A 12,081-nucleotide genomic window follows, 5' to 3' on the forward strand; every position below is an offset into this window, starting at 1 on the left:
AAACAACTAATCCAGTTCTCTCTGTCTACAGCCTCAACTCTGCAATTGCAATCTTGTCAGATTTAGGGATTTCAAGGATTAGGTAAAGAGACTGCCAAGAAAACCACTGGACTTAGGAAGCACCTTTTCAGCCCTCCGGCTCAACATGAACAGAAAATCCCCAAAACAGTTTCTGCAGTTGAAAAGAGATTTCAACAATGTGATATTAAAACCTTGACTTCCTACCTATGCCAAGCATGCTGCTTAACTCCTCCTTCCTCACATCCCAGGGCAGGAGCACACTGCAAATGCTAGGGAAGTCCCAAATATGGGTCAGAGCAAATCTGAAACACCTTTCAACGCCAGATTGTTCCAAATACATCAGGTTGAATTGCCTCTCTCCAAGACAGGGTCAATTACAGGCCACGAAGTGATTTGCAGCAAGGTACATGTTCACAGCCCTTCCCCACAAAGCTCAGTTTTGATTACACAAAAGTGGCTTTTAATCTGCAGCAGGGCAGCAGCTGGAACTACAGCCAGGTGCCAGCCCTGCAAAACCTCAAAGCCTCAGCCTGGGGCTCAGAACAGAGTTAGGAAGATGCTGTAATTTTTCTCCAGAGTGCAACACTTTTACACTCCACCCTGAAAGCTCACTTTAAAAATGTTTTATAGGTGCCAGCCATTCCTCCCTGTGCCCTCAGATGCTGTCCTGGTGTTGTACTTCCATACAATCATCTGGGCCCTCAGGTCCTCAGCAGAGCAGGTCCAGGAAATCCAGCTGAAGCAGTGCAAGATGTTACCCCAATCCACTCACCCCACAGCCTGTGATAAACTCCCACGTGTGCCACAGCAAGGAGAGAACCAGAGGAGTGCTCACGCCCTGCTCAAGGGCTGCACCTGGCTCAAGCTCACCACCACGAGCAGCTGGACTTCCAACACAGACTCCAACCCCTGGGTAACCATTTCCAAGGAAGGGCAGGATGGGACAGCTGCTGTATTTAGGGACAGGTTTCCTGCAGGTCACAGCTCTTCCCACTGCAGAATTAACACATATTCTCACTCTCTGAACCTTGGTTCTAAGTCAATGAGCGTGCAGTAGCATGTCTTACCTCAAAATACACCTCCACTAAGGTGTCAGAAAAAACAACACATCTGAGCCACAGCTGGAAAACCAAGGACTCAATCAGGCAAAGGTAAAAGAGGAAACAGCCTAGGCTATTTTTAGGGAAATGTAAAGGAGTCAAAGACACCAATGGTAGCTGATAGTTCAAATCCTTCCTGTTAATAATGTGTATTCTGTACAGAAGCAGCTTAATATTCTTTTTCTACCCTACCAATGTCCCTCTATCCCTACATCCCTAATTCTGCAGAAATACTATTCCACCATTAACAGGATTTTATAGGGCCTCCAGATGAAGGAATGAAAATATATGTCAAACCACAGCACTATTGTAAATCCCTTCCCCCCAGATGAGGCTCTTGCCTTCCTCCATCCTTATATTATGTGCCATATGTTGTGCACCACTTCCCCAAACTTAGTCTTTCACCCCAAAAATCTTAACCAAAATGCTCAGCTGCTGTCCCTCACTCTGCCTTGAACCTGCAGGTACTACTGGTATAGACAGCAGTACAAAGGAAAAAGGGCTGTGAAAGAAATCACTGGGAAAAAACCCACATTCCTCCTCCCTGCGGAGATTCCTTCCCTGCTTTCTTTGTTTCTAGAGGCTTTGAGGTTTAGACAGAGTTTCCACCCTGTCCTGATGACATGTACAATTCTGTGAAATATAAACTGTTAACACTGAGTGCTGCAGACTGCAGCAGTATGGAAATGGCAGCTGTAGGCAGAGAAAGATGAGCCCTCTCCTTGCTTACCCTGCCCTAGCACTGGAGGTTCTCTCCACTGCTGTGTTGCAACATAAGCTGAAGTACATAGTAAAGAGGCAAAAGGAGTGATTTTGCAAAAGGTCCTTGTGACACCAATCCTGTTGGAGGGAACAACCTTCAGAAAGAATCTTAGATGCAGCCAGAGCAAAGGGGACTTGATTTTCAAATGCATGCATTGGTTTCAAAGCCCTTTCACTGGAAAAGGTGTTTCTCTACCTGTAAATAAAGTGCTTACCAACGCAGCATGCTGAGTTTTTTCAGGAGCATGGTCACTGATACATGCAGGAGGAGGCAGGATTTCCCAGATTTTAATTGAGGTTATCACATTTCCAAAGATGTCCCTTCCTACAGAGGGAGAGATCTGGACAAACACTTCAGCCCTTGGAGCTGGAGTGACACAAACACACCTATCCTCACAGCCACTGAGCTGGTGCATTAAAAGAAAAGAAAGAGCAGAAGCCAAGAGAAGTCCATGCATTGGGCTGGCCTCAGTGTTCTGTGCCTGGCTTGGAGAGAAGCTTTCATCCTGTTCAAGTGCTCCAGCTCTTCAAAGGAGAGCAGAGTGCCCTTTTCAGCAGAGCCCTGCGACTGCAGCCCGCCAACACTCTTGTTGTTCTACTTCAAAATCACCGCTTTCACACAGCCATGTGAAATGCAAAAGCACATTCCTCTGTAAATTGATGGGGTTTTACTTCTTCCAGGCAAAGGGCTCAACAATTTATATAAAAAACAATTCTTCCCTACACGGGAAAAAAGGCCAGCTCTAGTTTTTAGGGGAAAAAAAAGCCTGCATTACTCTAAGAACAGAACTATTGTAAAACACTTCTACCATGTAATGTGGCTCACAGGAACAAACAGCAGCTGCTCTAAGTAAAAAGCTCTTTCTTCCCCAAGAAGACTAAAATGTGGTCCCAGAGACTCATATGCTCACGCCAGTAAGTACTGCAAATGTGTTTTAAAATCCTGCCTTCAGCTGCCCCATCCTTGTTTTCTTTGTTACACTATATTCAACAGCTTGGGCCACTCAAACTCCAGAGGAAAGAAAGGAAAATTGGCCACCCTGCTGCTTTGAAATCTCTCCTCTCTTCTGGCACAGACATCAGAGGCCAAGGTGATGACTGCCCTGAAAAAGCATCTAATGGGTCTAAAGACCATCTTGGCACAGCCATGGAGGGCAACACCACGTGTCAGTGTGGCCTTCTGGGGACCCCACAAGGGAGGGGTCCTGCTGCACCCAGACCCTCCCAGGCACTGAGCCAAGGAGAACTTCCAGAACAACCAGGTGGCTTTGCACTGAGCTCCTCTTGGAGCAAAGGACAGTTCTACACTTTGCAAAGGTAAATCTGCAATAAAGTGGGGCACCTACCAGCTTTTCTGGCCTCTTGTACTTACAGGACTTTATCTCCTGTATTAAAAAATATATAGGACCAAGGGAGACTTAGAGGGCAGTGGTGCTTCTCTGTTCCTGGCTGTTTTAAACTAGCTTTGAATGTTTTCCCTAAGACATACTCCAGTCCAAATTCAGGGAAGCCAGTCTGCCTTACTGCCCATCTTAAACAGATGTACTACAATAAGACCACCAGAGTTTTCCACCTTTCAGGGAAAGCCAGCCAGCCAGACTTGCCACAGCATCAGTGCAAAACTTTCTGCACTGCAAAACTTATGTACAAAGCCTCATCCAAAGTTTCAGAATGCTTGTCCTATACTGACTGAATTCTCCTGAAAGTGTTAAGGATTATGGAGAGATTTTTCTCTGATATGCAAGTAATTTTTTTCCCTTTATAGGAGACCAGTTTCTACAGTAAAATACAAGTAGGCAGAATAGAAAGTTGAGTTGCCACTATACATTTCCATCTGCAACTTTTAGGGGAAGGAGGTTACCAAGAATAATTACAGTTTCTTTTTGTTGCTTGTGCCTTTTTTTATATTAAGTTTGTCATTTGCTAGGAAATCCAACCACAGTCATCATAATTCACAATACAATGACTGATCAGTCCCTCTGGGGCGGGATGGGCCATTCAGCAACCAGCTCCCAGCTGAGTCAGAAGCAGTCTGGGTTCAACCTCTACCCCATTCTCTCTCAAAATGTTGAATAAATGCAGGAAATTAATACTGAAATTTGACAAGCCTGTCACCTGTCTCCTCCACTATGTGTCACAAGGGATTTGAGGGATTACAAGTCCTCCTCAGTCTTTTAAGCAGCCCCCACAATGAGGACAATTACGAGGATAATTTGGAAATGCTCTGCAGACGTGCTTGGGTAAGGACTCATCCTGTAAGCATGCATCAGCTGCCTTGGAATGGCTTTATTTTTATCTTGTTTTCTGCCAGGTAGCACAGGTAGTTTGTTTGCTAATGCACTGACTGCACTTTCTGTGCTTCGTGCTTCTATCTGCTGCAGGCAGGAAAAACTGCCTGGGGAGAAAGTGGTTTATCTTTTTACTCACACAGACTGAGTTGTTATGGGAACACCATTCATGCTACTCATCCACAGTAACTTGGTTTTCCTGTAACTAAGGGCATTCTTCCAGCATGAATCTATCCGTACAGGATCTGCAGAGTTTACTCAACACCTGCATTTAACTTGGTGCTTTAAACTCCAAGTTAGGGCAGAAGATCATTAAGATTCTGAATGTTCAAGGAGAGAAAAGTAGAAATGCAAGGCACACACAGTTTGCAAGTCAGGCTTCTCTGACCTTTGGTCATTCTCTCCATCAAGGTGTCTTCCATGAATTTGTCCAGTTGCTCTTCAAACTCAGGTAAATTTCCAAGGTCCACAGCCCTCGTTTTCACCCTCTGAAGAGCCTGTATCATCAGAGACTGTGCAGGTTTGTTAGGGAACTTTCTCCTGCTGGCTTTTAGGCAGAAGGCAACAGCCCCTTCAATCCTCACTGCTTTTGTCCTTCCCTATGGAACTGACCATGTATTTCACATCTGTGCTTATCAGCAAACTCCCAATCCATGCAAAAGCCACTGGCACAATACGGCTGCAAAGCTCCTTCAACAGCTTTTGGTGAGGATTTCTATCAAAAACCACTGGAAAATCTAAGTCACACAAAACCAGTTCATCTCTCCACAGGCTGCTAAGTCTTTTGCAGAGCTCCTGCAGACTTGCAATGCCCAACTTCCTTCATATATCAAGCATGTCTCTGCCATCAATGCATCCACTAGCACCACAATTTAGAACAAGCTTTTTTGGTTATTTGATTAAGACATGTTCCCACAGCAGCACACACCAACCTCACCCACTGTGAGCATACCACAAAAAGCTGATTCTGTTCTACGAATAGGAGAACAGCCCATGAGAGAAATGGTTTGTCCAGACCAGATATCAAAATCAGAACAATCCATACACCTTAGCTAAGTTTCCCAATTTAACCACAGCATACATTATCTTCCACTTATGCCATCGATTTTCCCAGGTGTGTAAAGCAACATAAAAGTACTGGTGTTCAACAGAAGGAAAAGCTTTGAAAAAGAATCAGAGCAAGCCTGTCCTAGCAGGATAATGATGGTCCAATCTTCAGTTCTGCACTTGCAAATTCAAAGGAAACTAAGAATGGAATTCCAGCTTTATTCCTCAGTCAACTTTTTAAGCTACAAAGACCTCTCAAAAATCAGTTTAACTCCAAGATTTCGATTAAAAATTAAATGAAATAATAATGTCCAAACATTCTTTTTAGTAAGTTCTAACAAAACAAGTGAAAAAGAATAATTTTGCAGCAGGCTACATGCAAAGCAGTGTCAATAGCTCACCTAACCCTTACTCAGGATGCTCAGGAAAAAAAGCACACCAAGTTACAAAGCCAGCTATCCTTCCTTCCTCATCCTAGCCATTACCCGAAGCAGTTCAAAAAGTAGAGAAGATACAAGAGATAATCAGGGCAGTGATGTCAGCAGTAGCTGAATAACCTATTGTGGGAGACCTCTCCTATTGATCTGCTAATGGCCTCTTCAAACAGACCTCACACTCCAGGAACAGGAGCCGGGGTAACAGGGTCCCAGTCAGAAAGCAATTACATTAGCTGGACTACAGATCACTTGTTTTTCCAAGAAAATGGAACTACTTCTAACTACTTCTCAGGTCAGCATGCATCTTGGCTTTTGTTGCTCTTTCAATACAGCTTTGTCCTCTGTGACCAGGTTTTGGGGTCAGACTTTTCAAAAAAGCAGGAGGACTCGGCACCGAGACTCAGGGCACTGCTGCTGCCTGCCACGGTACAGCCTGAAGACAGCTCCCTCTTTCCTCACTGGAACTTGTCTGAGCCACACAGGTCAAGCTGTCAGCTCTGTAGCTCACTGGCTTCTTTCAACATTTCCTCTTCTGTTTCAGATCCTCAACTTTCAGATCGCAGAGAAGAAAAGCAGTTGTTCCCATGAAACCTCTGCTCCTGCATCCATCCAAGACAGATGCTGTCAGCAATGCACTCGAGTATTCTGCCCACTCCTACTCCAAAGAAACCAGGACTTGGCTCCTGCCATTCCCATTAGTCTGACAAACTTACCAATAGCCTCATTTCTGACATCTTCCCGTTTCCTCCAGTGTAACACAAAGAAAGAAGAGCCACTGCCTGTGAACAGCAAAAACTCGGAAGCATTTAAAAACCCAGAGTGCTGGCCAGATTGTGGGAAACACAGCAGACACCTTTAAACCTCTGGCTCACTTTGTCTTCTCCTAGAATTTATTCACAAAATGAGCAGCCTCTTTACTGCATCTCCTGCCAATACCTGCCTACAGTCAAGCACCGTGCAATTTAGGGGCATAGGCTTAATTACCTTGGTAAATTAAAGCATCCATTTTCTCTGGCTCTAGAGGAACAGAAAGCTTCCAGGCAACAGATACAGGCTGCTGGCTGACACATATTTGCTTTCCAAGCACTAAAGCATCAACAGCTTTCCAAAATAACCACTCATGTCACACACAGTATCTATAACAGCCTCCTAAAGTGTGTAATTTGTGGTAAAATGCCTCAGGCTTGTGCATTGACACTTTCAAAGTAGAGAGTTTAATGCTTTCTCTGTGGCACATGTGCTACCTCTGCATGTTCAACCAACAAGTCTCCAGTGGCCTAGTTGCAATTCACAATATTGCTCAAAACCAATCCGCTCTGGTACAAGGACCAGTGGACATCAAAGTAAATTACCCCAGGGAACCTTCAAAACACTCAATTCACTCTGTCCAGATTGCCTATGGCTGCACTGAACTTGATCAGACCCCCTTCAAATGTTAATGTTTTTGGAGGAAAGGCCCTAGTCTGTTCACTCATTCTTCAAACAGAAGCCAGGCCATGCCTTTGGTTATTCCACTGCCTTTCTACACATGCTTTTCAGCTCTGTATCTTTATCCAGAGAACACAGACCTGTACTCTATAGGCAAGGCATGGCATGGCAAGGACATGACAATAGCAACACTCATTCCTAATATCAACAGGGTTTGATCAGAAGTGTGAAGATGTTATTTACAAGTGTTTAACTTCAAATTGTTTCTTCTGAAGAGCAAGAAGCATTTTCAGGCCCCACTATCATTTACAGAATGCCTAAAAATTATCCCCCAAGACTCTTCTCTCCATAGTTACCCATGAAAACTATCCTTCAATCCTCCATTTTCTCACATACCAAGCTCAGGAAGCAATGCAGACCAATTTCTGAAATAATCCCATCTGCAGATGGAAGAAGTAAGTGCCCCTTGCCTGCCATAACCCTGTCTTTCAGCAAAGCTATTTTCCATACTACACTCAGATTCGTGTCAGAAATCAGACTAGTGATGCATGTGCCACATTTCAAACACCCTGGCACAAGTTACAACTGCAAAGCCTCTAACAGCAGCTTCCCACAGCCAGAAACCCACAAGCATCCCAGCTCTGTTCTACAGCAAGTTTCCTCTTTCTGTGCACACATTTTTTTAAAGGCGCTCGCTTTGCTGCGCTGGGAGCAGACAGAACATGGGTTGGGATTTTAAAAGCCAGAATCACAGATTTTTTTTACGCCTGGTAACGTTACCACCCACAGGACAACCAGCTTTTGGTCATCACAGAGACACACCCAGGGAGAGCTTCTTGCTTGACTGCCCCTCACCACACTCACCTCGCCTGAGTAACTGTACTTTCCCTTCAGGATCTGCCGGTACAGGCGGGTGCGGTTGTCGTCCTCAAAGGGCATCGTGCCGCTGAGGAGAATGTACGAGATCACCCCCAGCGCCCACATGTCCACGGAGTTGGTGTAGGGCTTCCTGACCAGGATCTCGGGAGCGATGTACTCCGGGGTGCCACACGTGGTTTTCATCAGGCAGTCGTCCCCCTTCTTCCGCGCGCTCGCCAGCCCGAAGTCCGTGATCATGATCTTGGAGTCCGTTCCGGGGTGGTAGTACAGCAGGTTCTCCGGCTTCAAGTCGCGGTGGGTGATGCCCAGCGTGTGCAGGTACCTCACCCCGTCCAGCACCATCTGCAGCACGCGCGTGGCGTCCCTCTCGGTGAAGGAGCCCTTGGCGATGATGCGGTCGAAGAGCTCTCCGCCGGTGGCCAGCTCCATGACCATGTAGACGCGGTCCTGCGTCTCGAACACCTCGATCAGCTGGATGATGTTGGTGTGGCGCACACGGCGCAGGACGCTCAGCTCCGACTCGCACACCTCGCGCCCCTCCCGGTACTTGGTCTCGATCATCTTGATGGCGTAGGGCTGCTTGGTGGCCTTGTGCTCCACCCGTACCACGCGGCTGAAGCTGCCCCTCCCGATCAGCGCCTTGATGTCGTACTTGGCCGTCACTCGCGGGTCGAACTTGGCGCGGTATTTGGCCACTTTGTTCTTGCGGGGCTCGGGCTGCTGGGCGGGCAGGGGGTTCCCGGGATAGGGGTTGGTGTGATGGGGAGGGGAGGGAGAGCCGGCTTTGATGACAGCCCCGCAGTCATCCTTGATGAAGTGCTTGTATATGTCACTGTGGCCGGTGTAAGGTTCCACTTTTTTAACCAGGTCTAGCTGCACATCTTTGGGGGGCTCGGGAAGCACTTTGCTTGTCCCACAGCCCATCACTGACTGGTGTTAATTCCCTATCAAGGCATGTTCCCAGGGGAGCACCAGCAGCAACCACATCTGGGGTGATTCCCACATTTGAATCTTCGAAAAAGAATGAGAAGAAACAAATAAAGAGGAATCAAGGTAGTAAAGATTCAAATGGAGGGAAAAATCAAAACAACAGGGCCATGCCATTACAAACTGACAAGATGGGATTTTCACCTCTCTCTGCTACAGAACATGCACAGTGCTCTGCTGCTTTCATCATGAGTGAGTGAAGGCAGGGCCTACAAACACCCAATCATGGTCAGAACAGATGTGTCCATGGAAATCACACAGTATCTCTCTTTATCAGGGATCATTTGTCTTCTGCTCCCTGCTGAGCCCCGAATCAGTCACAGAGCAGTTGAGGCTGCACAAGACTTCTGGAGGTCTTTTTGTCTAGACACAATTGCTTAATAAAAATCAAATAAAGAGAAAAAGTCAAGCATTTTCTTTAGTTTTGTTAGATCTGCTCAACTTTCTCAGTCAGCAGTCAATCCAAACCCTACAGTTCTGAGTTTGCTCACCAGAAGGTCCACAGAGCACCTCAGCAACTTGTACACTCAAGCCACCTTCCCAAGATTGTCCTTATATTGAATTTGTACACTGTATTAAGCCTCTCACTACTTTGCTGCTGGGCATCAATGGAGCAGCAGAAGAGGCAGGGAATATGGAGCCAGAGGCACGCTGGGTTTAAGGTGCAGCCCCTGCTAAAAGGGAGACGTTCACTTGCCCAGGGCAGCTTTTAATCAGCAAGCCTCTCATCTTCCAAACCCTGAGAAATCAAGGTGGGCTTTCACATCTTTCAACAATCTCAATTTTGCTTTAATTTACATCTTTGGGCACCAAGTGGCACTTCTGGCTTTCCACTGGAGCTGCCTGTAAGAAGTGGAATTCCTCCCAGCTGTTCCAGACTAGGAGCTCTTGCTCATCACACGGTATTCCAAAAACACCAACCCAGCTGCACTTGGGCAAGGCTTCATGTGCTGATTAAAACAGTACGACTGGTCAGGAGATGGGGAAGCCACCTGTGGCTCTGGCAGTCACTGGGCAGTTCCACATTTGCCCTTTTTGACTCAGAGCCCATTAACATGTGCCTGAGCCTTCACAGGAGGCTACAGAAACCCATTAGCCCTGAAAATGTGATTTGAAGTCTTACCATCACCAGGTGTATTTCCACTCAAGCACCACCTCTCCAAGCAACTGCTCAGCATGAACAGCAGAAAAGGAAGCCCAGCCTGTCTTCCATGGGGAGAAGCAAGTGGAGAAATAAGAAATGTTTTAAAGGGACATGTGGAAGAAGTTGAGACTCTTCATCCAACCTGGAAAGATAACCAGGCTTTAGTTAAGATTCAGTTTTATAATCAAACGTCATCCAAGTAACTTCTCAAGGGTGAAGTTCCCTCCTGGCAGCACCCTGAGGTCAAACAACCCAGCCACGCACAGACATGCCTGTAGTGGGGTGCAGGCAGCAGAAATAAAAAGCAACTTCACAGAAAGCTTGGCTGACTTACACCAAAGCACTGCCCTGGAGGTGGGGCTTCATTCAGGTTAAAGCACCATGATAAAAAATTAAGAGCTCTGGCTAGTCCTGAGTAATGCCTCCCATGGACAGTTTTCCCAGCATTACTGAACCTTAAAGCATTTTAAGTTAACAGAGAAATGGAATGAGAGCATCCATAAACAAGATTTTTACAGAGTAATTCAACACGTAGAGAAGGAGTCGTGTAAAATATCCCACCCATAACGAAAACCAAACAGAAGAATTAATCACTTGAAAATATCATCTACAAATCCATTCATGGCATTAACTGAGATCTGGCAGCAACTCCAGCATGTCAGTGGCTCCTCCTGGTACACCTGAGTGCTCCAGTGAAGGCTATAGAACCAGAGTCAGCAACAAAATGCTTAACTCCACATTAGTGCAGGACATGCTCCTGTGCAGTAACCACCAAGAACGTGGGGAAAAAAACTAAGTTACAAGAATTACAAGCTCTCAGAGTGGGAAATCACATAACTGGCAGGTGGCAAACTAGCTGAGCTACAGCTGGAAGAGGTGGGAAGGAACATGGGAATTATGGTTCTCCCCTGGGAGACAGAGCTCCTCGCCTGCCGTCCCACTAACGCATCTCGAACGTGCCTCTCACTGCCTGGCAGAACCTGGCACGCCCACTGCGAGCTCCCGGCGGATTTCGGAGGGAAAACCGGGGCTGGGGCTGCTGCAGCACCGCAGGCAGCTGTGCCGGAGCCAGGGGCAGAATCAGCCAAACCCAGCGGGATTCCCAAACCCGTTTGTTTCCAGAACTCATCCCAACCCAGGCCGCTCGTCGCTATACTGGAAAGGGGACCCAGAGCCGGGCTGGTGCCGGGAGCTCGTCCCGCAGCAGGTTCGGCTCCGGCCTGGGAAGCACCGGGCCCGTCCCACTGAGGGAACACTCCGGGAGCGGGCAGGGCTCCCTCCCCGGCCCGCCCGTCCCCGCGGCCCAGCGCCCCGGGCAGCGGCAGGGCTGAGACGCCGGGGCCCGCCGCGCCCACGCCTCCCGGGCCGCACCACCGCCGCCCCCGGAGTGAGGGAGGGAGGGAGGGAGAGAAAGGGAGGGGAGCGAGAGCCGGAACCCGAGCCGGAGCCGGAACCGGAGCCGGGCCGGGCGGTCCCGGGGCCGCCGATCCCGGACTCACCTCGGCCCACTCCGGCCGCGGCGCGGCGCCGCCTCCTGACGTCATCACCGCGCGCCGGGAACTCCCGAGGGGCGGGGACACCGCGCGCGGCGATTGGCGGAGGGGGCGGGGGGCGGGGCCAAGGCGCGGGGAGGGCGGGGGCGCGTTACCGCCCCCTGCCGGCGCCGCCCGGGACCGCCCGCGGCTCCGGGGGCGTGAGGGGCCCGAGGGGCGTGAGGGGCCCCGGGAGCGTGAGGGGCCCCGGGAGCGTGAGGGGCTCCGGGAGCGTGAGGGGCCCCGGGAGCGTGAGGGGCTCCGGGGGCGTGAGGGGCCCCGGGAGCGTGAGGGGCTCCGGGGGCGTGAGGGGCTCCGGGGGCGTGAGGGGCCCCGGGAGCGTGAGGGGCCCCGGGAGCGTGAGGGACTCCCGGCCTCACAGCAGCTCCTGGGGCCCCTGAGCCCCGCCTGGGACCCCTCAGGGCTCTGGGACCCCTCAGCCCCATCCCGGACTCC

General features: G+C 48.9%; 1 protein-coding gene across 1 annotated transcript in view; it reads right to left on the reverse strand.

Annotated features, from left to right (window-relative positions):
* Positions 1–11,651, reverse strand: part of PSKH1 (protein serine kinase H1) — a 30,338-nt gene extending 18,687 nt beyond the window's left edge. The window contains exons 1-3 of the mRNA XM_038147696.1: positions 11,593–11,651; positions 10,073–10,235; positions 7,948–8,973 (exon numbers count right to left, since the gene is read on the reverse strand). Of these exons, the coding sequence (XP_038003624.1) occupies positions 7,948–8,886 (939 nt within the window). The 5' untranslated portion in view covers positions 8,887–8,973; positions 10,073–10,235; positions 11,593–11,651. The remainder of the gene's footprint in view (positions 1–7,947; positions 8,974–10,072; positions 10,236–11,592) is intronic.
* Between the last annotated feature and the right edge of the window lie 430 nt (positions 11,652–12,081).

This window comes from Motacilla alba, chromosome 11 (assembly GCF_015832195.1).
Source record: "Motacilla alba alba isolate MOTALB_02 chromosome 11, Motacilla_alba_V1.0_pri, whole genome shotgun sequence".
Lineage (NCBI taxonomy): Eukaryota > Metazoa > Chordata > Aves > Passeriformes > Motacillidae > Motacilla > Motacilla alba.